At 44.2% G+C, this 27,010-nt stretch overlaps 1 protein-coding gene across 1 annotated transcript in view; it reads right to left on the bottom strand.

Moving 5' to 3' along the window:
* Positions 1 to 1,967: 1,967 nt before the first annotated feature.
* The window catches only part of MOCOS (molybdenum cofactor sulfurase), a 41,766-nt gene continuing 16,723 nt past the window's right edge, over positions 1,968 to 27,010 (bottom strand). Inside the window, exons 7-15 of the mRNA XM_087819309.1 lie at positions 26,338 to 26,454; positions 24,557 to 25,006; positions 22,326 to 22,488; positions 17,409 to 17,487; positions 14,788 to 14,912; positions 9,324 to 9,429; positions 6,728 to 6,866; positions 4,142 to 4,246; positions 1,968 to 2,224 (exon numbers count right to left, since the gene is read on the bottom strand). Coding sequence (XP_087675435.1) covers positions 2,108 to 2,224; positions 4,142 to 4,246; positions 6,728 to 6,866; positions 9,324 to 9,429; positions 14,788 to 14,912; positions 17,409 to 17,487; positions 22,326 to 22,488; positions 24,557 to 25,006; positions 26,338 to 26,454 — 1,401 coding nt within the window. The 3' untranslated portion in view covers positions 1,968 to 2,107. The remainder of the gene's footprint in view (positions 2,225 to 4,141; positions 4,247 to 6,727; positions 6,867 to 9,323; positions 9,430 to 14,787; positions 14,913 to 17,408; positions 17,488 to 22,325; positions 22,489 to 24,556; positions 25,007 to 26,337; positions 26,455 to 27,010) is intronic.

The following is a 27,010-nucleotide window of genomic DNA, read 5'->3' as shown; positions in this document are numbered from 1 at the left end:
CATGTCTTTGAAGCATTCTGTGTCACACCTGACTGCTTATTAGTCTGTCTGTCCCCTCTTGGTGTCATCCCCAAGGTGAGATCTTTGAATGCACGTGCTGTTTCTTTCATTTCTTTAGCCCTGGATCGTGTTTGGCACATACTGAATGGAAAGCAAATGAATGGACATCTTTCAACAGGGGGACGGCATCTCCGCCTGCCTTTCCCATCCCACAAGGCCGAGGAGGGGAGGAGGTTGAGCCTCAATGGGAAAAAGTACCACCACCCTCCCCAAAGGAGTCTTGGCACTTACCCTAATGCATGCAAAAGAGAGCCTCTCCCGGGCTTCAGTGGCCGTGGAGGGAACACCCAGAAAGGCATGTTGATTCTGCCTGTACTCGGGACTGGTAAAAACACACAATTTGACTTTGGGTGACTCTCTGAGATTTGGTGTTAGAAGTAGTTTCAAGGGACATGCCATTGCCCTTGATTTTCATATTCTTTAGAAGCACATAGGGCTGAACTTCAAGAGGTGGGAACCAAGGAAGGGACACAGAATCATAAATGCACAACAAGGCTGGATATGAAACCACCCCACAGAATATAGAAAATACATTTTCAGCTGAAAGCTCTATGAGGAATGTTGCTCTTCAGGAGGCTAGCTGGTGAGAACTGGCCCATAAACAGGATGCGGTAGTGCTGGGTCTTAAACAGATCGAATTTTTAATAAAGTTTGAAGTAATAAAACCCCCACCTAACCTCATTTGCCTCCTCTTTCACCTACCTCAAAAAGCACTGTCAGAGGCCACTCCTTACCCTTAATTCTGTGTGCCAAATGACAGTGCAAGCACAAGGTCCCACCTCAACAACCCTCGAGAACAGAGCCACACCGCACCTCCCAAATCTCACCGAGTGCTGGGAACAACACAAGGTCCTGCAAATAAGACCCCTAATCCCCAGGGCTCTGATTAGATCAGACACGGCAGCCTGAGCATGACCAGCTAAACACCTGAGCAGCAGAGATTCGGTGATTGGCTTTAGGAATAGGCTATGGGCAGTGGTGGGCGGGGGCAGGGGCTGAAGGCCTGGCCAATGACCTGGGGTTCTCATGTGGACTTCATGCTTCAGTAGGACTCTGGTAGAGGGGATGTGGGAGTGTACAAGCTCACTCCATGTTGCTCCAGACGACGGGGCAAGACCCGTGGCTAGAAGTCACAGGGAGGCAGATACAAGTGCAATATAGGGAGAGAGTTTTGAGCAACTCCAAGAGACAGGTAACTTCATTAGAGAGTGTTGAGCTGGAGGCTGCAAGAGTGCTGGTCAGAGGTGGCACAGGACTCCCTCGACCTCCAAAGTTCCTCTTGACTGGGATTTGAAGGCTCTGGGGTGGACAGACCAACACTGTCCAGTGGGCTTGTGGAGGGGAACACAACTGCTCAAATAACACCACTCTCAATGAGTGTGACTTCTGGCTCGTGAGGAGTCCTAAGTGCATCAACTCAAAGGGAGAGAGGAATGATGGGCAGAGATAGAAGCAAGAGGAAGGGGGTTGATGGCCTGACCCTTTGCTCGAATCTCTCCCAGGGACATAGTCACAAGTCACTCTGGAGCCCTGAGCATGGACCCACCTCCTCTATGTACATGGGAGGGAGAGGGGCACATTCTCGCTCCCTCAAGATTAGACTCCCTTCCTCCATGCAAGGGGGCTGAAGAGGGCCTAAAGAGTCTTCCTAAAGATGAAGCAACGGCGTGGGGAAATGGCAAAACAGAAGAGGTTAAATATTCCCTGGGAGCTTCATTAAAAATGAAGCACATCCAGTTAAAACGATCATACTTCCAATGCACGTGGAAGCATTGCGGGCGAAGGTGCAGCATCCGTGCTGAATCTGCGCAAGGGCCTGAGAACCGCCCTCCGGAGCGGGGCCAGTGCACACCGGGGACTGAGGAGTCACAGGAAGGAGGGAGCCAGCGAGGGCGGCTCCACCTCCAAGGGGAGAAGACCAAGTTCCACTGGACCACATGATGATCTTAATAAGAGTAGAGATAGTCATAAAAGGGAAATTTTAATTTTGTCTGGGGGAAAAAACCTCATCTTAGGAGATAACATTCTGATGTTTCTCGGAAGGTGATCAATCGTGGCATTCCGCGTTTTCCTTCAACACAGGGAGCACCTGAGATCCTACGGACAGGAAACGTGGAGAAGACAAATCCAAAGGCATATGCATCAGGTACACTCCAAAGTTCACCTGTGAACAAAATGGCAACAACAAGCTAGATTATTTTAGCGGTTGAAATCATTTTGTAAATAATGTTTAACTAAAAATTAAGTCAAATCCTGAAAGACATGTACTGGGACTTGGCATGTCCTGTCACTTAGTAAAAGGTCATGGGAAACAAGGAGATTCCTCATTTCTGACACAAAAGATTCTCGTTCTAAGGTGTCCTTTCCCAACAGTCACCCCAGACCTCTTCATTGCTGGACCCATTCTTTTTCCTCCTTCCTGTCTACCCTGCATTTTCCTGGAGAACATGGGATGCCAGTTAAGTTCCCCAAATTCTCTAGAATAATGATGGAGGGTCCAAAACGCAGTCTACCCAAGGTTCGCCATCAACACCAGTGAGCCCTTCGGGGGTGTGACTCACTCCCAGGCCTGTTCATTCCTGCGATAACATCAGTTGGCTACCCCCTCCTTATGTTTCAGGCCCCAGACTAAGGGCCTGGGGCAAATGAAATCCTTGAGATTTGTGCACATGTATAAGAAAAGAACACAGGAACTCTCTTTGGAAGTTTTTTTAAATCGAAAAATATTCCAAAATTTAAAAAAATAAATAAAAGGTGTGTGCCCATGAGAACGGTAGCGATGCTCTGATGCATCACAGTGCTTGTGCCTGCCCATCCCCTCTCCTGGCAGCCTGCATGGGGTAGGCTCAAGGTCCCCTCGCTGACACTGCCGGCCTCAGCTGAGCAGACAGACCTGTTGTTATAACGCTCAAGTGCAACACCTCTGAAGACAGTCTCTCTCCCGTGTCTGTAGGGAGATTGTGTCAACCAAATACTGTGAAACAAAACCCTCGTTTTGGAGAAACACAGGAAGCAGTGCAGAATATTTTACCCTGGTTTAACCTGCCGATTGATTATTGGACAGAAATTAAATATTTGCATTATTTCAGTTAATTTTCAAGAATTGCTCCAGGCAGCCTAACTGCTTACTTGACTTCCTGGAATTCTCTGCAAACCAAAGCCCTAACCAACAGTGAGCCTGGAAATAAATCTTCCTAAAGAACCAATGTACCCTGGCTTCTGTGGCTCAGTGGTTAGAGCGCCGGCCCACACACTGAAGGGTCTCGGGTTCAATTCCCTGTCAAGGGCACGCACGTACTTGAGTTTCAGGTTAGATCACTGCCCCAGTCAGGGCACATGCAGGAGGCAACCAATCAGTGTGTCTCTCTCATCTCTCTATCTCTCCCTCTCTATCTCTCTATCTCTCCCTCCCTTCCCTGCTTTCTACTCCCTCTAAAAAAAAAAAAAAAAAAATCAATGGAAAAAATATCCTCCAGTGAGGATTAACAAAACAAAAAAAAAAACAATAGAACCAATCTGTTAGAAGCTTATCTTTTATAATCTGGAATCCACAACAGCATTTAGTCATTTTAACCCTCAAGAAGATGACTTACAAGCTTAGTATGAAATTTATTGACTATGTCTACACAGCTACTCTATGCGCTATAAGGCGTTTTACTCTTCATGAGAACTCTGCAGTGAAGAAAAGAATGATTCACTTATTTACTTCTTATTTCTACTGCACACCTCTTCAACAAGATTTGAGGGCATCAAAAATACACATAATGGAGAAGGCGGGGGGGGGGGGCGGCCAGGTAGAGGGGATCAATGGCGGGTGGGAAGGGACATCTGTAATACATTTGACAATAAAGATAATTTTTTTTTAAATGCACATAATAAGAGCTCCATAAAAGTGAAGATACGGATGAAACGAAAGATAAGATGGTGCCACAGATGAAGTCAGAACCTTAACGGTAGCCCATCCGCGTTTAAGTATTTCCCCTCTTCTAAAAATTACTCAGCACTATTAGGAATATAGTTCTGGGGTAGATAACACATCAGGATCTTAAAATGGGGTGTCGTATTTTGCAATCATGCTTACCTTTCTCTCTCGATACTCAGAAAGCTTTTGGAAAACATCTTGGTTTCGTGCCCCAGTTTGCTGGTCAATGCAAATCATCTGGCATCTGTGACAAGGCCCCAAAACCTGGGAGGTGAGGACAGAGAAGACAGCGTTGCCATGAAAGTGACCAGACCCTCCGACTCTGCAGGGAGGACTCTGGGTCCAGGAGGACTTGGGCTGTAAAAGGCGGCCCTGGGCCAATTTCAGACTTACACAGAAATGCTCAATACTCTGCTCCTAACTGTAAGGAGCCAGAAGGGGGCATCTCTTCCCAATGCCACTGGGGAGTCACAGTATTTGTTTTTCAGCTGAAAGGTTGCTGTTTCGGGGCTTTGCGGAGAAACAACAGTGGTTGTGACTCTCAGGTGGTTATTGGAGAATGTTAGGATCCTCCGGCAAGAAAAGAGCTGACTGACTGGAGGGCAAACTGGGAAAAGATAAACAGCCACAGACCCGGCACTGGGTCTCTGTGAGGAAGCCATTGGAAAGAACCTGAGTGTGTCCATGTCCTTTGACCTAGCGATTTCAATACTAGGAACTGAACCTAAGAAAAGAATCAGAGGTACAAACACAGATTCATGGACAGGGACATTTCTGACACTATCTGTAATAGGGAAAATCTGGTAGTACCTTCAACACCAAATAGGAGAGAAAATGTTTAAGCCAACCACGCTACACGGGTATGGCATATATCATGCAGGTTTTAAATTAATCTACCAAGGGCTTTTAAAATGGGAAATGTATATTTTTACAACTGAAATAAGCAGGAAACAAAATTACATGTGTATTCTTTTATATGTGTGTATACACACTTTAACGGCTGGTAGCTCAATTTTGAAAATGAAATGTATTTTAATAAACACTGCCTTCATAATTATTCAAAAGTGTGTGTATACATTTGGGGGGACATCCTCTGTACATATATATGTACACATATACACACTACATAAAACACAGTACACGGCTTCTTAGCAGGGGTCATACTTCTGTTCTGGCTGACGCACCATGAGCATGAATTGTTTTTATAGAAAGAAAATCCCCCATAAATGTTAACATAAAAAAAGAAAGAATGCAGCTCAGCAGTGACACGATGCTTTTTTATTGCACACAGAAAAGGTGCGAAGCACTTGATTTTCTCATAACTATTTTCTCCTCTGCTCACATGTGGACAAGCACAAAATGAGCAATGAAATTAGAAACACTCAAGTCTGGATGTGTCTTGGCCTCTACCTATCACTGGCTGTTGGGCATTAAACCAGAGGAAATATAACCTCACTGTGATACCAAAGGCAAGATTCCAGGCCTTTAAGCAGCTGGTGTGCCGTCAAGGAGCTCTGCCGGGTGTTTACCTTGGGACACTCGGCAGACCTGTGACCTCGACAGGCCTCAGTTTCTCGTCCAGCTCCTTCACTGGATTTGATAAGGAGTCCAGATACTATTTCTGAGAAGCCAAGCCCAGGCCTGGCACTTAGTTGTGCTCAAACGTGGAAACTATCATTATGATAACACAGGAAGCCCCGAGATAGTCAATTTATACAACTGGCTAATGGCACTACTATTATTAAAGTGAGTTCATGCCCCACTAAAGAACTGGGCATGTTCTGTGGTGACCCATCCCTCTGTCTTTAGCTGTTCCTTACCTTTCCTGTCCACTCATTACCTCAACAATTATGGAGCACTGACTCTGGGCCTGGACTATTCTAGTCCTGGAGGTATAGTAGGGAACAAAACAGACTTGGTCCCCACCCTCGTATGCTCTGAAGGAAGCAGCAGGTACTGTGCAGAGCTTGACCACATGGTGGGTCAGGAACATCCCTTCCAAGGAGGGAACATCTGAGCTGAGACCCTGCAGCAGTTGCTGAAATGCCAGGCAGAAGGGGCAGCCAGGGCAAAGGCCCTGAGGCAGGAAGCTTGGCTTGTTTAGGGAAGGGAGAGAAGGTGGATATGGCAGGCAGAGGGGGCGGGGTGATGAGCTTGGAGAGGCTGGAGAGTCAGGGAAGGATGATGGGCTCAGGTCTGGGGGACGGTTGGAGGGGGAGCCTCATGCTCCCAAAGCCTGGGGAGAGCAGGCATCCCGGTGGCTTTGCCTCTGACTGCAAGCTCCTCCCCAGCAAAGCAAGAGCTAGAGGCTGGAGCGTGGGGAGAAGGTGCAATAGCCATTGCACTGAAGGACCACTGGGCATCTGAGGTCCTCCTCCACGAGCTTTGGACAGTCAAAAAGTCCAACAGGTTCAGCAGGACGGACTTCTCATAGACACACGCGTTCCAAGGAAACAGAATTTAAGCCTAGGCACAATAACAAGGTGGGGGCTGCACCGAGCCCCCATCAGCTGCCTGGGGCACACTCTCTCTCCCTTATGTGAAACCGGCCGCTGCACCCTCAAGGGGAATAAGGGATGGGTCATCCCAAGGGGCGCTGCAGAATGCACATGGCACATACCCTCCTGCTGAGGCTTGTAGGTAAGAGTCAGAGACTTGGAGGGATCCCCACCTGCCCCCTTCCTGGCCGAGGACTCAGTCTCCAGCAGCCCTTGAGGAAGGATAACAGAACTTCCCAGAACTCACCTGGAAACGTAAGGAGCCAACTGAAATCTCCTCCCATTTCTCTTCTTCGAAAGCGCTTGTTCCGTTGGTAATAATATTGGCACGGAAACGTGAGATGAGATCTTTCATCGGGAATAATTCCTCCTTTCCATTCTCATCACTATTTAAGACACACCAATAAAGGAAGGGGGAAGAGGTCGATAATTACGCTGCAGTAATAATGCAATGTTCCTACCACTCAAAACCTGGCTTCAACTGTCCTCTGGCCCGAGGCCTGGATGCTCAGAACAAGCTTTTACCGTGAGGCCAAGAGGCACCCACGTGTTACACAGATCTCAGTGGTCTCCTTTAGGATATGGCCCACATCTGGGGAGAGGCCCACAGGAGGCAGTACAAAGGGTGAGTAGATCTTTGTTTAAGATATGAAGGATTTTGGAAACCAGGTGAACAGAGGTCGAGGAAATTAACTTCTGAGAAAATACCAGTTCTACAAGGTGAGTCAGGATAAGGCATTGAAAGAGTGTCAAGCTAAATTACCAAGACATCACACTCTTTGGGGATATTAAAACATCATAAAGCAATATAGGGCAGTGGATATTTATTTCCTAACTTCCATTGTTTGCAGTTTTAACTAGCATATGCTATTCTTATCGTTCTTGTTTAAAGTTTTTGTTTACGGCCATGAGGTCCTGTAAAATGGCTCTCTGCACGTCCACGCACCCCCTCCCCTAAGGAAAAAAAAAGTACTAAAAAGCATCTGAAAACTTGACAAAAGAGCACACTGCTTTATCCCATTATACTGAGCTTAAGAACAGGTGAAACTGTCTACAGCATAGAAGTCAGAACTGCGGTGACCTTCAGTGGGGTTGGCTAAGAGGGTTAGAGGGAGGTGTCTGAGGGACTAGAAATGTTCCCTACTTGACCTGGGTGTGGTTCCGTGGTATATACATCAGTAAAGTTCACTGAGCTGTGGACTTATGATTTTTGCATTCTGTTGTACTTCAACAAAAATATTTTTAAGTTGTTTAAGTTGGGAGAAATCCTTGGGTATGACTGAAATTTTCTCTGGAGACAGAACTGAAAGGCTCTAGGGGAAGAAGGGGCCCGCAGCTGTATCCCAGGCCCCTTCCCAACAGTGAATGGAGTGCGGACAGCCGGGAACAGGGTGGCTAAGTCGAGCTTTGCCTCTAATGGTGCAACTCCCATGACCTATGAGGGCCACAGTTTCCTCATCTAGAACGAGAGGGTTAGCACTTGCCAGCCTTAAAATCCTTTGATTGTGGATTTACCCTCCAGGTTATAAACCTTCCTTTTGTGTTTTATGAAAGGGAAAGTTTCATGTCCCAAAGCTACTGTGGTCAGCATGTACATGACAGCGGCCAGCAAATTTTAAAATAGAACACAGAGATACACCAACCGGGCCCCCAGGGACAGTCACCAGGTATTAGCCATGGGCTGTTCCTCTGGCCTTTGATCACGTGTCCCACCTATCCCTGGGTTGTCAGCCATGCATTAAAACAACTGGTTGGAAACGTGGTCCCCGCCTGGTAGGAACCAGGGTTGCAACAAGCCTGTCTCTACCTATTATATTTCTATACCAAGAACCCCAGAAAACCACAGACCTGCTCCCTCCAGCTCTCTGGGTACCTGAAGAGGAGGGTCACTCAGTGCAGCTAAAACTCAGTGGACACCCAGGGACCAGGCAGCCCTATCACACTTCTGCTCCCAAGAAGGGCGAGCTGGACCATAGCAAGCAAATAGGTTGTATATTTTTGCCAATGACTATAAACAGGAATGACTACAGTCAATCTTTGTCACATTTATTAAGCTATACTTGTATATCTTTGTGAGTGTGCACACAAACGCACAGGAGCACGTGGCACGTGAGAGTCACAGGATCCCCAGCTCACAGTGCTGACAGGCGTGTGCCTGCCTCTCTCTGTCCTGTGGACTGGGAATGAGCAGCCCAGCTCTCGCATCACAGTGGTTTTTTTCCCCAAAAAATTGTCTGATAACTTTGGGACAGCAATTTCCTCTAAAAAACAAAGAGAGGGATTGGACTAAGCAAGACCCCTTCTAGAGCTGACCTCTTATTACTGTCAGGGCCTTTGGGAGAGTACTGGGTGAGAGAGGCAGAGGTGCTAGTTCTCTCTGATGGTACAAACAAGTAATATCTACCATGACAACTGTAAAAGCTTTCGTAACCACGCTTCTTTTCCCTCAAAAGCACGGTGGAAGTAGAGCAAGGCTCCTAGGGGACAGAAGACACTGGGAGGGTGGGCAACCTAATTAGATCAAGTTGATGGCAATTCCATTAAAACAAATGTAAAGAAATGAAAGGATTAAAAAATGAGAATTGGGGTTCCCTACGAAGCATTTTGAGGGCATCAAGAAGGACATTGGAAGATAAAATGAGAACCCTCGAAAAGATTAATGGGAACTTACCTAAAGGGCTTTGTGGTTTCTCTGGTCTCAGTCTCTTAATGAAGAGTCTAGACTCTATGACTCCAGGAAATTTTCTCCCCGGGTAGGTGCCAGGCTCACTTGCAGGGGCAAGTGGTTTCCCCTCTATGTTATTCCCAAGCTAAAGAGCAAATAGTAAAAGGATCTTTCTTACCTGGCGGTTAATTGCTGCTGAAGTTCCAAAATGCTGGATCTGTTTATCAGCAAATACTGGGCCTCATTCACCAGAGAAAGAGTGGCTGTTGTACCAGCAGACTGACCTAGAAGTGATGGAGTATTTGAAAGAAGAGATATGGAAACAACCTAAGAGTTCATCGGTGGGTGACTAGGAAAGAAGATACATATATACACACACACAATGGAATATTATCCAGCCCTAAAAAGAAGGAAATCTTGCCATGTGTGATAGCACGGATGGACCTAGAGGGCATTATGTTAAGTTAAATAATTCAGACAGAGAAAAACAAATACCATATGATCTCACTTATATGTGGAATCTAAAGATCAAAAACTAAAACAATCTCACAGATACAGAGAACAAATTGGTGGTAGCCAGAGGCAAGGGGCTGGATGTAAGCAAAATGGATGAAGGGGGTCAACAGGGAAAAACTTTCAGGTATAAAATAAATAAGTCCTAGAGATGTAATGTACAGCAAGGTGACTATAGTTAATAATACTGTATTGCATATTTGAAATTGATAGAAGAGTAAATCTTAAAAGTTCTTATTACGAGAAAAAAAGTTTTGTAATTATGTGTGGTGACAGATGTTAACTAGACTTCTGTGGTGATAATTTCACACTATATACAAATTGTGAATCCATTATGTTGTACACCTGACACTAATATAATGTTATGCGTCAATTATACCTCAATGAAAAGTTTTTAATAATATTAAATTTTTAAAAATTTTTAAATAAAATAAAAGAAGAGGTGCTTTCTTGGAATGCAAATGAATCATGCTCTGTTGACTTGCATGTTTTAAAAATAGAGACTATTTCTACAAGGGGGAAAAATGGTGCCCTGGAAATAATAAAAATGTCTTAAGCATGGTCAAACCTCTTAGAAACAAAAAGAAAATGAGCTCCTAGAATACTGTTAATAACCTGGGGGGGGAAATGCTAAAGTGAAACTGTTCCAGCAAAGAAGACTTGGAGGCAACATTCAGAAGAGGAGAGATGGGCAGTGGGGTGGAGCTGGGAGCCTTTCCCTGGGACAGGAGGGGAACAGGGCCTCAGTGAGGGACACAGGCCAGGAAGCTCTTCTGAATCTCGTGAGGGAAAAACTGTTTTTTGCCCTTGGCCAAGTGTGAAATATTGACTTTAGAAATAAATAATACAAGTTTTAAAACTACTGAAAGGGAAGAAAAAAGAGTGAAAGAAAATATCATATATGTCCAGAACTGCTGGAGGCCTGTGGCCTAGCTTCCACCTCCCCTGTGTGGCACCTGTCGTCGCTGTCTTTATCCAAGATGCTGATGAAAAGGTTTGGCTGGACCAAAGTCTAGCGAGCTTTCTCCAAACCAGGTCTGAGGACCCCAGATACATGTGAATGGATACTTCCAAGAGAATCACTTTCCAGACCCTTCACTTCCAAATGTCCTCTTTGCTACAATGACTCTGTCAGAGAAGGGGGTGCAATCCCAGCCCCCTCCACAAAAGGCCTTTCTCCCACTCCTCAGAGGAAAGGCTCCACCTCTCCTTGGACTAAAAATCTCCAAGATGGAAAACAAAAGCCCCATTCAAAACCCTGGGGTCTGGGCTGAGATAACAAAAGTCTCTAAATTTGGGGTGAATGATCCTCCTGTAGGTCAAATGGCTTCCAATTCTTTGCTCTCCATAAAACTGTCACACCTAATTAAGCTGTCAAGTGACATGATTAAAGTCATCTTGATGTTAGATTCCTGTGTCTCAGAAAAAAGGTCTGAGTGACAGTGGGTTAACCAAACCCCTTTCAGCCTGGTCTCTTTATTCACTCCAATAAGGTTTTTCAGGAGAGAATCAATGCTGAGCACCAGCCATTCTGGTCACAGGTGACAGTTATTCATTAATGTGGGAATTAATGGTGGGGAGCCCAGTCATCTCATTAAGAGATTTGTTTTCAACAATGTTTTCACTATCTTTTGAAATTTTTAGTATACATTTGTTGCTTTGATCAACTGTATATTATTAAAAATTATGACAACTCAACCTAGAAGTAATTTCCTAACACTTAGACTCTTATGATCACAGTAAACTCTACAGATGTTTATACATTCCAATTTATATAGAATCTTAGTTTCAGATAAATATAATAGGGTGATCAAGGAAAGATTTTCAAGCATAAAATATATAACACTAAGATAAAATCCTATTTAAAAAGTAGAATGGAACTATAAGTTAAAGAAGGAAAAGGAAAGATATAAAATTTCTGATCATTAAAAGACAGTTTGTATATATATAAAATGAATGTTCATGGGAATCAAATCATTATGATATTGAGATTCCACTGGCTAATGTTGAAAAGGATGATCTATGGGTTTTAACTTAAATTAATACATTTATAATATGCTAGAAATTGTCCAGACCTCTACACACTGGCCCAGGCAGCTGACTCCTCAGCAGGGTGAGAGCTCAGCAGGGTGGGGCAACAGGGAGCTCAGAGGGTGGGGCTACTGCATTCCCCTCCCCTGAAGCCGTATGGAGGGGACTGCTCCACCCAAGAAAGATGGCATCTGAGGTGTAGTCGAGGGACTCAGCACAGGGATCCTGGCAGGTGTCCCTTAAGCTCTCTCCCCAGAGCCACAAACACCAGCCTCTCCTCACAGGACTCTAGGATGCTCCACACTCCCTCCACCGGAGCCCAGGGTGAGCGGCTACAAACACGATTTTGTGCACTGGACCTTTAAGAGGACACCTGTGTCTCTAGAAGACTGCTGTCTTTCCCTGGTGGACAAAATCCCAGCTGCTTTTCATAGTCAGATGTTACATGCATGCCTCTTCCCGGCTCTGGTGCTCTGGGCTGGGGAGCCCAGTGTGGAGCTGAGACCCCAGGCTTCTCAGGGGAAACCTTTGCAGCTGAGATATCCCTCCGGAGTCTCAGCCACTGCCTGTGGTACTTGCAGAGCCAGCCCTTTTTACGTCTCTGCCCTTCCTACCAGTCTGCATGTGGCTTCTTCTGTATATCCTTGGTTATAAGACTTCTTTTCAGCTAGTCTTCAGTCGTTTATCCAGGTTGAATGTTTAATAATTTAGTCATAATTCCAGTTTGGTCCTGGGAGGAATTGAGTGTACCTTCTACCTACTCTGCAGCCAGCTTGGATCCTCCTTTAAAATTCTTTTTAAAATTTAGATGACAATGTAAAAATGTATGAGGAGGTAATGTAGCTTTTTAAAAACATTCTTCTGCCCAACCGGCTGGCTCAGCAGTTGAGCATCGACCTAGGATCCAGGAGATCAAGGTTCGATTCCCAGTCAGGGCACATGCCCAGGTTGTGGGCTCGATCCCCAGCTGGGAGCGTGCAGGAGGTTCTGATCAATGACTCTCTCTCATCATTGATGTTTCTATCTCTCTCTCTCTGAAATCAAGAAAAATACTTTTAAAAATTCTTCTAACACGTACCAATGCAAAAATGTTCAAAGACCTGAGACCTAGACCATCCGAGACCTCGCCTCCATAAATGCATCCTTGAAGTGGAAATACTCACAACCTGACACTCCCTGGTCCTGTACTGTGCACGCAACAGGCTCCTCCCTATGCCCACCTTTGCCTCACCCAGGCCCCCAGGTCCCACTAGGACAGTCACAGCCATCTCCTGTCTACCCCTTCCCTCCTCTCCCTCTCTCATGCAGATGTTACCTCCATACCATGCCAGGAGTGTCCTTCTAACAAGCAGCACCATGAAACTCCCCAGCGTGGAATTCTTCAATGAGTTCCCCCAAACGTAAGATAGTACTTACTGACTCCTCAGCAGCACATTCGTCCCTTCAGCCCAGCTCCGCCCCATTACTCCCCTAGCCACATCCAACCCTCCTAAACTCTTCCCTGAGCCCATGAAATGCCAAGCCCTGCCATGCTTCTCCGAGTAACCTTCCTGCCTCTCTACTAAAACTCCCACTCTGTTAAGATGCAGCTCTAAACTCACCTCTTCCCTGAAGCCCTTAGGGACTCACTCTAGGTATAGAGGATGCTTCCCCCATGCCCATTCCCTTTGCATAGACATTTACTGCAGTGTTGCTGTCTGCCGGTGAGTTGTTGCCCCTAAACTGAGATCCAGAAAGATCACGACCATTGCTTAATAATCTCAGCCAGCCTCCTGAGGACCCAGCTAAACCCAAGGTAAATGGGAGGTGTTATGAATAATTAGAACTTACTCAATAAGGTGATTTATAAGGGTAGCACAGGTCCTGATGAATCCCACTCCTTGTGTGTCTCTACTCATGAAAATGCCCATTGCTCTCTCCCATTTAATCATGTCTCTAAGCTAACCCCCTGCCAAACACCACCAGCTTACCTCCTCAATTAAAAGAGCATAAATGTATTCCCCTTCTCCATGACATAGCAACTCGAATTCTTTAATAGCTCATGACATGAAAAATTGTCAGAACTTGTAAAAGTCTAAACAGATTACATCTTTGATTTTTCTCTCTTTCATACACTTTCAGGGATTCATAGGTTCACCTGTGCAGGTCCCAAGACCCCATTACTGGTCTCTGTATGACCAAAATGCTATTTGGGTTTACAAGCCAGTGTCTCTGAGAGCTAATCATTAGGACAGGTCATCCTTGCACAAGCCAGTAACGTAGCAATGACCTATGCTTTCATTCATCTAGTATTTACTGAGCAATTACTATTTGCCAGGTGCTGTTCTAAGCTTGGGGGATATAGCACTGAACAAAGCAGACAAAAATCCCTGCCCTCACAGAGCTTACAATCTAGTAGAGGGAAGGCAGGACACACGCAGTATAACAGTAAAATGCATGGCCTATAGGACGTGAACAGTGCCACAGAGAAAAATAAAACAGAGAAGGGAACTGGGGAACTTCAGGTAAGGGTGTTGGTTCTAAGGAGAGAAGCCAATCAAGGCCTCCCTAAGAAGACAAAATTAAACAGACACCTGAAAACGATCCGTTCTTTCTCTATGATACTGTTAATGTTCAAAGTACTTTCTTCTCTGCTGTCTCACTTCGTCCTAAAAACAGCTTGTGGCAGGAAAACTGTGTTAACGTCTAAGTAGCTGAGGTCTACAGAAGTTGAGGTACCAAGGATTTCCCAGGGTCCCAAGCCATTTAGAGATACAGCCAAGACTAGAAACCCAGGCTTTCTTAGGACCTAGCAAGCTACCGATGTTTTATTTAATAAAATGAAATTGTGCCTCTAAATACACATGGCTGAGGCAGAGTGCTTGAGCTGAGGCCTAGTGGCTGCCTGGGAACCCACCCCAGCCTCTCAGGGTTCTCCTGGACACCACACATGGGCCCTGCTGACCTGGGGATACCAGGGACCTTTCTGCCGAAGGTGGACCACCCCACTTTCTCTACATGAGCAAGTGGCCCGTGACTTCACCTCATGGGCTGACTTGGATTTATGCAAAGGTAAGCCCGAGTTCCTGTACCCTAAGGACCAATCTGAAATGTGATACCTTTGCCACGTGTCTTCTTCGAATTTCTTTGAAAGTCTGAACTTTGTTTGATCAAATGACATGGACGGCCCAAAAACTTTGACAACCAGCTTGAAATTTTTTCTCCACAGTCATAAGTATTTACCCTGACAAAAAAAAAAAAAAAAGAGTAACGGTGAATGTTATATAGTATTTCTTTAAATAACAATCTAAGTGGCAAAAAGTAAATAATATAATTATAATATAACATAATATAATATATAATATAACATTATAATATAATATAAAATATAATATAATATAATATAATATAATATATATAATTAAATATAAATATAAATAATTGAGCCCCCAACCAGAAGGAAGCCTAAAGTGACAGTGTGCTTGAGAAGCTGTAGGGAGATTTCCAAGGCACAGGAAGACCTGAGATCTGGGGCTAGTGCAAAGCTTTAAGGTCAGATAAAAAGATTTAGAAGTTCCCCTTGGAAGACCTTGTTTATATTAATTACGGCCACTGAGAAAACAAACCTTGGAATTTGAGACTCTCCAGAGCATTATTTTGCTTTAAGAAGCCCTTGCACCCAGACATGTCTTGGTTTTTTTCACTATGGGCCTGACTGTAATATTTTCTCTCACAGCCAGACCACATGGACTGACACGTTTGGTTTGTGAAAAAGCCACTATACCTATAAATTCCCAATGTAAGTACATTTATCGATCTGGTTTTTTAAAACTCTCCAATCTTCTAAAATTTTTTCCAAATTTAAGAATTTTTTAATTTGTGCATCACCAGAATTTATAAGGAAAAATTACTAATATCCTACACTGGGATTATAAGACAGATATTATTGAAAACATATCTTATCCTTGATTTTTACTGAGAAAAATAGTTGCCTTTCTTTTCTAGGAAGGGAAGAACAGAATGAAACCTCACTTTGTAGCACATTCTCTCTGGCGCTTTGAGAGGTTGCAACAAATTCCATTTTCATTATATTACGTACTCACGGTTCCGAGCATAAGCAGCCTAACTTCTAGCTACCTGAAAAGCTTTATTAACGAAAAAAATAGCATCCTTCTCAGATGCAGCTAAATGAAATGTCCAGGGGTGAGCCTGATAAGTAACTGCAGGTGTTCCTAAATGGCTATATTTCTGCCTTTGAGAAGATTTACAACAGCGACAGGCAAAAATGTTTACCCAAGATTCACTGCCCTCGCTGCTACAGTGACTGTTTATTGGCACAGGTACTGGTCAAAAGACGCACACTGGGCTCAGCTCCCGGCTCCAGGACGACCCAGCGCCACAATGCTGTTACGCCTTCACCCTTTCCTGAGGTGTAGCCCTTCATCACCCCAGTGAGGCCCAGGGACCTTAAAACCTGGAGCCCAATTTAGATATAGCTTTATTATTTAACATATCATTTTATGACTGACATGATATGAGGCAGTGCAGAAGTAAATGTAATCAGATTTCATAGTATGCAGTACCCCGATCTACTGCGCACAAACACCCACTAATGAGCTCATTGTGTCAACTAATAGGTAATTAGTGTTTTTAAAGCCTTCTATATATAAATCTTTAGTGAGCTGTTACAGTGAACTGTATTTGGGGAGTAAATTGGGTGGGGTATCAGATGGGCTAGGAACCTATTGCCTCAGAAAGTTTGCTATTGCACATGTTTGAGGGTCCAGGTTAAATTTACATAAAAAGGGAGGCAGGTTTTCAATATATTCAATAAACAGATTTATAAACATTCACAATCAAGAAATAAAATAGAAATGTTATTATTATATTCAACTTCACTTTCTACATTTCCTAGAATTTAGCAGATGATTTATCATCGGTTACTCAGATCAGGCAATAATCCACAACCAGATAAAATATAACTTATGGGTCAGCACCTGAAAATTATACACCCTCAGACTCCACATCCAATCCATCGGCTAGTTCAGGTAAGTCTACCTCCAGAATACATGTCTGACACCCACCCGATTTTCCCCGACGCTGGCCCAAGCCTCGATCTTGTCTCAGCCGGCCTTCCCACTTGCACCCTGATGCCCTTCCGACTATTTTACACCCACAAGACAGTCTTTTCAAAATACAAATCAGGTCCCTGCCCTCACCACTCTACAGCAGCCACCCACCCAAGCTCCACCATGCCTCCTCTGAATGTTTCTCATTCACCCCGCCTCCCCGACACCGCTGTTCCAGACTCTGCAGGAAGCAACACGGACTGAGTTCTGCTCCCTCGGGTCAGCATTCTAGCCGGAGGGACTACAGATAAATGCTGGGAAACAGTAAATGCAAAGAAGAATGCAGCAGGGTAAGCAGAGAGGGAGGGGCTGATCCTGTGGGAGCTCAGGTGGCCCCTGAGAAAGGGGCTCTTCAGCAGAGACCTGATGGAAGTGAGACTGACGGAAGTGAGGGAGCGAGCCCCGTGGAGGTATAAATAGGGGAAGAGCATTCCAAGCAGAGGAAACAGAGTGCAAAGTCCAGAAGGGAGCGTGTGTGGTAGGTTTGAAGAACAGCAAGGAGCCAGTGTGATGGGAGTGGAGTGCGCCAGGGAAGGTAGCAGCTGATGGACTCGTCTCCTTCCTGCCACCTGCAGATGGACCGGAGATTTTCACCTGCTGCAGAGTCTCACCTGTCCGCACAGACCTTGCTTTGGCAAATCCGAACCTGTTCACCATTTTCCTCAAGAGGCACCTGTATAGGCTCCATTCCTGATGAACAAAGGTTAGAGAAAAATTTATCATCAAGCAAAAAGAACAGCTATGTAAGTCAAAGTCCATTACGATGTATACAAGAATCTTAATGACCCCGGAAGTTGGTTGAATCGAATGATTGTCTGGGTCTTGAAAATCTCTGTATAACACAGAAATTCTCTTCGGCATGATCAGTACCACCAACAGCATGTGCATTGAGCAGCTTTGTCAAGGGAGACCCTGCATTGGGCAGCCACATCTACGGTCCCTGGAACACTATAAATCCCTTTGAAAGTTTCCCCTACCTCTAGATGACTCCACATCCCAAGGTCATTGTTTTCTAAACCACCTAAAATTATTTAAAAATAGACAGGCAGTCATAAAGACTCATTCTGCAAAGATGTCAGCATAGTGTCAATTCTCAATAGCCCTAGGAGTCGGCATCAAATTGGAGTCCTGCACCAATCATCATCTCCAACAATCTGTTACTACGTCAGTGGGATTGGAAAGCTATTATTTTTACTTGTTATATATACATCATACATATAAAGAAGTATATAATACCTGTATGTAACAGGTTAAAGAATACTATTTATTAACACTCATGTACATATGTACTACTCAGAGAATAGAAAGTGGAATAATCCACTCAAATCTTTTTGTATATTATTATCCTGGGTAGCTGAACTTGAACAAGAAAAATACAATAAAAGAAGGTAACATCAATCTCACTAATAAAAATAGGTACAGAAATAATAAACGAAGTATCAGCAAACCAAACGGATCAACACATCAGTGCCAAGTAGTGTTTTCTCTCCCCTAAGAGCACAAGGATAGTTCAGTGCGGGACAGTCTGCTAATGTAAGACATCACACTAATAGAATACAGGAGAAAAATGTGGTAACCTACAGATGCGGGAAAAGCATTCAGTAAGGACTATTATTCATGACAAAACTTTTGGCTAAATAAGAAAAGTACTCAGCCTGGTAAACCAAATCAATCACATACCTACACTAAACACCATTCTTATTTTTGAGACTTTAGAAGCATTCTATTCAAATCAATAATAAAGAAGGATACCTTCCATCACTGTTCCAACATTACACAAGAAGGCCTAGCCAATGAAGTAAGATTAAAAAAAAAAAAGCAAAAATTAGAAAAAAATTGTAATAATTCTACAATTATTAGAAGATGGTATGCCTATTTGCATAGAACATGTGAGAAAATTTTCAGATCAACTAATAAAATTAACAGGAATTCAGAGAAAGTACTGGATAAAACATTGATATCCAAAAATCAATAGTGTTTCTATATGGCATTAATTACCAATTAAAACATTTAATGGAAAAAAAATAGTGTTCAAAATACTCAAATAAACTATTATATAACCAAAAAAATGTGCAAAAAATTTCTGGAAAATATTATGAAAATTTTGGAGTAATTGAAAAGTCTTAAATAAATAAAAATACTATTTACATATAAAAGGCAATATTATATGAAATAAATCCTCCTTAAATGAATATATGGCATTAAAATCAAAATATAATTATAAATATATAATTGTAAAGTATGTGATTTTGCAATCAGAATCCCAACAGGACACAGCAATGAGAATACAGAGATTTTCAAAATGGATTAAAACAAAGCATGAGCCAGCTACCTGCTGGATACAGCCACTCACTCTGAACATAATGGTACAGGCAGACTGAGAGTGAAATGGAGGCATCAAGCAGAGGAAAAGACAGTCTATAGAATAAGATAAAATAATTGAAAATCTTAGATCTGAAAGGGATTTGTACCAGGACATATAAAGAACTCTTACAACTCAATTCAAAAATAAATAAACAAAGAATTTGAATATATTTTTTTTAAAATATATCTTTATTGATTTCAGAGAGAGGAAAGAAGAGGGAAAGAGAGAGATAGAAACATCAATGATGAGAGTCACTGATAGGCTGCCTCCTGCAGGCCCCTGACTGGGGATCGAGCTCATGGGAATCGAACTGAGATCTCCTGGATCCTAGGCCGATGCTCAACCGCTAAGCCACGCTCGGCCAAGACTGAATAGATATCTTTAAAGAAGAGATACAAGTGGCCAATAACTACATGAAAGATGGTCTACATCATTATTATTAGGGAAATGCAAATCAAAGTGACATGAGATACCACTACACACCCATTAGGATGGCTATTAAAAACCAACAACAGAAAATAGCAAGTGTTGAGGAGGGTGTGGACAAGCTGGAACCTTTACGCATGGCTAGTGGGAATGTAAAATGGTGACGCAGCCACTTTGGAAATGCTAAAAATAGAGTTACCATATGGTCCATCAGTTTCATTCCTAGGTATAACTCCACGGTAATTTGTACACAGATATTCATAGATATCCACACAATGGAATAGTATTCAACAGTATGAATGATCCTTGAAAACATTATGCTAAGTGAAAGAAGTCAGTTATGCATTGTATGATTCCATTTATATGAAACATCCAGAACAGGCAAATCCATAGAAACAGAAAGTAGATTAGTGGTTGCCAGGGGATGGGGATGAGGCTGGAAATGGGGAGTGACTAATAACGGGGATAGAATTTCCCTTTTAGGGTGATGAAAAAGTTCTAAGATTCATTGCAGTGATGGCTGTACAACCTTGTGAATATACAAAAAAAACCTAATGAACTGTATACTTTAAACAGAAATATTTTGCGGTATGTTAAATAAATACAATAATACTAAAAGAAATAAATGAAAGAGTGGGAAATAGTACACCTTGCAAACACTAATCAAAAGAGAGCTGAATGACTATATTAGTATTACACAAAGAGTTTCATACTTCATAAAAAAGGAAATTACCATGTGTAAAGAGGGACATTAGTTAAAGAAAGAACAGCTTAATGAAGCAAAAACAGCACTAAAAGGGAAAAATAGACAAATCCACAACTGCAGTTGGGAACTTCACTCCTCTCTCAGTAATAAACAGAACCAGTAGTCAGGAAAATCAGAAAGTATTTAGAAAAACAGCAAAATGGTACAGTCATTCTAGAAAATGGTTTGGCAGTTTCTTTTAAAAGTGGGCATACTCTTACCATAGGAGCCAGCAACCCACTCCTAAGTAATTATTCTAGAAAATGAAAACTTCTGTTCACCCAAAAATTTGCACGTGAATGCTTATAGCAGCTCTGTTTATAATTACTCAAAACTGGAAACAACTCAAATGTCTATCAACAGATGAATGGATAAACACATTCTGATATATCCATATAGTGGAATACTACTCAGCAATAAAAAATGAGCTATTGATACATGCAATAATTTACCTGGACCTCAAAGGTATCGTACCGAGTGAAAGAAGCCAATCTCAAAACATCATATACTGTATGACTTTATTTATATGACATTCTCAAAAATAAAACTACAGTGACAGAGATCTCTGATTGCCAGGTATTAAGGGTAGGGAGAAGAGACACCACTAAGGGACAGCATGAGGGAGTTGCCTGGGGTGATAAAACTGTTTTGTCTCTTGATTGTGGGAGTGGCTACACAAGCCCGTGCACGTGTTAAAATCCTCACAGGAAACAAAGGCCAAGAATAGCCAAGACAATTTGGAAGAATGAGGTAGAAAGACATGCCCTGCCAGATATCAAGACTCCTCTGTAGCCTTAATAATAACTTTGGCCTAGTGGTTCAAGGAAAAACAAACCACTGCAACCAGAAAGAATACCTACAGCCAAGAAACACAATTGTGAGTATATGGAAATGTGACATATCACAAAAGTGCATCTACAAGTTAGGAGAGACATTGGAATATTCTACAAACAGTATATAGGGCGAGGAAGGAGTGAGACCAGGGAGAAGTACAGGGAATTTCAGCTATATCTGTAATGTTTTTGTTTCTTAAAAGGAGCAGGAGAGGGAGGAGGAGAGACAGAAGTTGGACAGGATGAGGGGGAGGAGGGGATCTAAAGCAAATGTGGACAAATGTTAAGATTTGTTACAATCGGGTGCTATAATCATATATCATGTTACTCCCTGTACCTGTGCTAACACTGTAGCCAGTAGCCACATGTAGCAATGTAAATTAAAATTAAAATTTAAGATTCAGTTCTGGAGTCCCACTAGCCACATTTCAAGTGCTCAGTAGCCGCATGTGACCGATGGCTACCAAACTGGACAACACAGGCAATGAACATTTCCCCCGTCACAGAAAGCCCCGTTGGACAGAGCTGGTCTGTACTTACACACATGCAGATAGTCTATAATAAAAGTCAGCACGGAGAATGAAAGCTTGCAGTACATACAGGGGAAGGCAAAAGCAGGTTTGGATTCAACCACCTCAGGAGGCAGTGGGGCTAACCCAAGGAGGTCACTGGAATTCAGGTTTGCTGACTGATTTTCAAAGACTCCAAGAAATGTGTAAATAATGAAGGCCAGCCATTTGCGCACTTACGAGATTGTACCTAAGTGCACTCTGCCAGTGTGACATTGTTTTGAGTTAATGAAGCTGTTGCAATAATCATAACCTGAGTGTCTTTCTCCATAGGAACAACTGGAAACCCACTTTGGCCCGGCCCTGTATTATGATGACTGAAGGTTTTAAAAGGAATGTAAGTGAAAAGCACATCATATCATTTCAAAAGTTATACCTCTTTACTTTCTGACTGTACCCTCAGACCTTTATCTTTCCCCAGAAAATTCCCATAACACAGAGGAACAAACTTTTTCTTGTCTCTTCCAAACATCACTTCACTTTCAGGTTATTTTAACATTCGGTAGAGGAAATGCCATCATCTTACTTGCACGTGAGTATTAAAGCCCCTCTCGACAGCCGCATTGTGAAAATGCACCCAGTCTCCATACCTTTGGCTTTAAGGACCATGACCCTTTGCTGCAGGTCAATGAAGGGCTGGATCAGGCAGAGCCGGGGCTCGTGCTTCTGACTCAGGCAAATGCCATTGTGATTCGCAACCATCCAGCTCCGGTCATACAGCAGCCCTTGACTTCCTACAGGCCACGTGGTCACCTACCCAAAAAGGAAGCACATTTTAGGTCAGGGCTCCTCAGAAATGACCTTCACAGTATTGCCCAGTGGCTGCACACATACAGATGCACCTCGGGATTCGGCACATACCCTTGAAGGAAGGAAGGGGGAAGAAAAGAAAGACAAAGGGGACAGTGCAAAGGAGACAGTGTAGGATCACGACACCTTCCGCTCACCCTAGAGATCCACTTTCCACCCTTCTCCACTTCAGCCTGCCTTTTAAGTAGGCAATGCATGTGCACAGTGCAACGTTCAGAGAGAACAAAGGTGTAAAGTAAATCTCCACCCCCTGGCCTCCCAGATCCCCTCCCCACGGCCTCCATCTCTCCTGCTTTCCGCATCCCCGCCACAGTGCTGGCTGCCCGGACGGGCAGATCCTGAGACTGGAGACATATTTCTTGCACAACTTGCGGCTACCCTGGAATGGTTACTGAGTGGATCCACATTAAGTGTGATGGTTTTCCTGCATTTTCATCTCTCCACAAAATTAAAATATAAATTATACCCAGAGCTCAGGTCTTGCATTCTAACATCATTCTTCAATAGAAAGAACCAGGACTCCTTGGAGAAACAGGTGATTCTAGGGATAGGTCAGGGGATATATTAGATGAGACAGAAGCACCTTGTAGTGCGAGAAAAGTAAGGTAGTGCTCAAAAAAAATGTCAAAGGGATGCAGGAGTCAACCCAAAGTGTGCCCTCACCAGGCACCAAATCTGCCCGTGACTTGATGTTGCATTTCCAGCCTCCAGACTGTGAGAAATAATTTCTGTTTATTAACCACCCAGTTGACAGGACTTCGCTACAGCAGCCTGAATGGACTATGTCATCGACCCACGGGGATTCTCCCTGGCATACCCCACCTTTGCCTTCTCGGCCTTTATCAGCAGTGTGATTCCATTCACTCGGGTGGTGTTTGGTCTGTGTCTGTTTCCCTTCTGAGACATAGTCCTTCCCAAGGGAAGGAACCATTTCCATTTTGCTCATCACGGTCCACCAGGCTCTGGCCCACAGGCTGGCAGGCAGCAGGTGTTCAGTATGTAGTTTCTGCATGGAGGACCCTTAGCAATGTATAAACCCTACTGAGACTCAGTGTCCTCATCTGTAAAATGGACTACTAATTCCTGCCCATTCTACCTGTGCAATGTAGCTGTCCTACGGAACATGACCCAGCTGTGAAAACAGAGTCCTGATACACAAGGGAAACGTGGATTCCTCGCCTGCCTCCATATGAAGGTGGCGGTGAACTTGCTTGCTTGCAACCTCAGACTGGAGGACAGGCTTCTGTGGGACCACCCTGAAATGCAGGTGACAAACAGCCCTGACCAAGAGCCAGAGAGCCTGTCACCCAAGAGGCTCAGGAGTCCGGGACCTTTGCCAGGGACTTGGGGACACACATAGATTATAAAGATGGCCTCACTTGGGCCACAGCAGGGTGATATTAAGGTAGGCACTCCAGTCTCCCAGCTCGGTGACCTGCAGGACAGCTGATTTTAGGACATAACATAGTTCACTTCTACAGGGAGGGCTGAGCAGAACAAGTCACATAAGAGCATGGACCCAAGGAGTCAGCAAACCTGGGTTCAAATCCTTGCTCTGTCATTTATTAGCAGGTGAACTGGGTAAAGCACTTAACCTCAGTAGCCCTCAGGCTCCATATCTATAAAATCGGGATGATATTACCATGCACCTCATATTACTGTTTTAAGAATCAAAGGAAACAAAATACATAAAATGCTTCCGTAGGGAGCCAGCCCATGCATTCGGTGAACATTATATCCATAATTATTAACAGTAGCTAGGTGTTCACCCCTCAGAAACAGGGTCCTCTCAAGGATCCCTGCAAGCGGAGCCATGTTCGAAAGTCAGCCGAAACCAAGAAAGGCAGAATGAGAATGGCTCTTCTTCATATGTCACAATACTCTGAACTTGAGTAGGGTTTTCTGCATATTTTTCTTCACTTTCTGTACTTTTTACTTCACTATGTCAAAAAAAAACATTATAAAGTAAACAAAAAAGAAGCACTCTCTATTCTGGCATTAAAATCCTTACCTCAAACGCGGCACAGGATTTGATCGGGTAGAGGAAAAGGTTGGTGATGACATGTGGCTCAAGGTCCCCATCAAGGACTCCTGCAGCTTTCTCTGCAGGGGTCTGCGGGGTCCTGGTGGCCTCTGGCAGAGGTGGTTGCAAACACACAGCACCCAAAGCAGTGGGCAAGTCATTCCAAACCCTGGAGGCTGTGGGGGCGTCTTCCTGGGATGAGGGGCGACATCTGTCCACAGTGTTCTGAGCCTCGCTCTCTGCTAGTATGGCTTCAGCCTCCCCGGGGGTGGCCTGAGGGACCAGCTGGCCACTTGACGGGTGCAGTCGGGTGGTTATGATGAACTTGAGAAAGGCTTGGGCATCCTCAAGAGTAGACATGTATCCAAAGGAAATCCTCACAGACCCTGTAGGCTGGCCATCTATGAGATCCACGTCATCTCCACAGACATGACCAGCCTGGAGGAAAAGGGAACTAGTTCAGCCATTCCTCACAGATAAATTGGAAACAGTTTTGCAAAACAAATTTTGTTCATTTGGTAAAATAAAATTGACCCAGAAAACAGAGTTGCAACCCTAACATATGCAGGGGGCCTGAGACGTAGTTTCACAAGCACAGGGGCTAACTTTCTAGATCTCACTTTGCTCAAGTGTAAATCGGGGTCAACACCAATTTCAAGGGGTCATTAAAAGCTTAAACAAAATACTTCATGGAAAGCCTTTACCCAGAGCTGCGCACAGAGCCAACTCACAGAGAGAGGTATCGAAATACAGCCCAAAGCATCAGAAGCACTGAGGGGTCAACTTCGTGGTCCACCCGGGGTTGAGGTGGGAGAGACACCTGCTGCCCACTCCGCAGAACCTACGGGAGGCCAGCATCCCTGAGAGCTGTCCTTTGACAACAGGGCAAGACAGAGATGCTGCCCCTATGAACCACCATCCTGAGGCCACTACAAAAGCCAAAGGAAGCTTGAGCGTCCCTGCTGGGCAGTGGGAAAAGAAAGGCAAGAGGTCCCCATGCCTCTCCAAGCTCAGCTACCTGGTGTTGGCCACTGCCCTGGACGCCTTCCTCCCCCAGCACTAAATCCAGGTCAGGCATCCAAAGAGGTGGGGCCACAGCATTCCACAGGATCAAATATTATATCTGGAACTTCTTTGTTTGTGTTCTGAGCTTCCCCCTCTCTCTTTTTAAATAAAACTCAGTTCATGGTTGGTTGGGATCTAGTGCTGTATATACAATACTTAGTAGCAACCAAACAAAACTTAAGTTAGACGCTATTCTGAAATAAATAAGGTCTCTTAGCCACTCAAACTGTTCTTATGAAATGGTTCAAAACAGGCTATATATGTACCTTGAAGTGAAAAACCTTAGCCCAGGGGGAGGAGGGGAGGGAGGGGATCCGGGAGATGCAGGATGCCCCTGGAAGGGTTCCTCTCCTCACCAGCCCAGAGACGAGGTAACTAGCTTGGAGATTTTCACCTTGATAGGACTGAACTAGTCAAGGGTCCTCTGCATGTATGAGCACATTCCCACTCATGCTTGCCCCATGCTAAAACTCCTCTTCAGCCTTTACATTTTTGCCTTCAAAGTAAAAAATGACTTTCACAGAGATATTATCTTGAAGGATTTTCTATTTTTATTGACCCCTTTTCCTTTGCACATCCACAGAGGGGGCTTAGAAAAATGAACCAGCCCCCACCCCAGACAAGTGACCAGCCTCCAGTACTGTTAGAGGCACCACCATGGGGTGTCGCTGACAGGTGTTTGGGCCACAGGGCCTGATACCAACCTGAAGATATTTCTTGATCATCTCGTCACTGATCCCCAGGTGCCTCTGGCAGGCCCCAGTGTTACAGAAGCAGCCAGTTCGCACTTGGATGTTGTAAAGACTGGCCATTTTTTCCACCTGCGGGTTAAATGCAACATGGGACCCGTGTTAGGAATGTCCAGTTTCACTCTGATTGCCTGGGAGAGACCTTCAGATCCATATTTGGACCTCTCTTTCCTAACAATAAAATGACAATAGGAGCCTGCAATTTCGCTCTAAAGTGCCATGATCTATCACAAGTTTACTAAACACATTTTATAAAACATTACTGATAAAATATGAAGTTCAGGCCAAATTCCAAGTACAGAATCCGAGTGCAGCCGGGACGCGGGGCAGCTCCGTGGCATCCCTGTGCCTCAGGGCTGGTCCAGGCCCAGCTGGGCTGCCACTCAGAGCAGCCCCACCTGGGCTCACAGCCTGGACTCCAAACACTACTGTGTCGACACTGTGCGTTATCAATTTGCTTTTCATAATGTCCTAACTTTGGGATGAATCACAGAACTGCTGGCCCCGCTGCTGCGCCACAGGTCACCATGCAGTCAGCCTGGTGTGTCTCCCTTGTCAAGACCATGGCTGTCTCCCTGGACTGTCAGAATGAGAAGAAGCTGTTCTCTGGGCTGCACTAAGAGGCCTC

This window comes from Miniopterus natalensis, chromosome 7, assembly GCF_054644295.1.
Source record: "Miniopterus natalensis isolate mMinNat1 chromosome 7, mMinNat1.hap1, whole genome shotgun sequence".
NCBI classification, from domain to species: Eukaryota; Metazoa; Chordata; class Mammalia; order Chiroptera; family Miniopteridae; genus Miniopterus; species Miniopterus natalensis.
The sequence above is the reverse complement of the archived record's forward strand: the minus strand, read 5'-3'. Positions and strand labels throughout refer to the sequence as shown.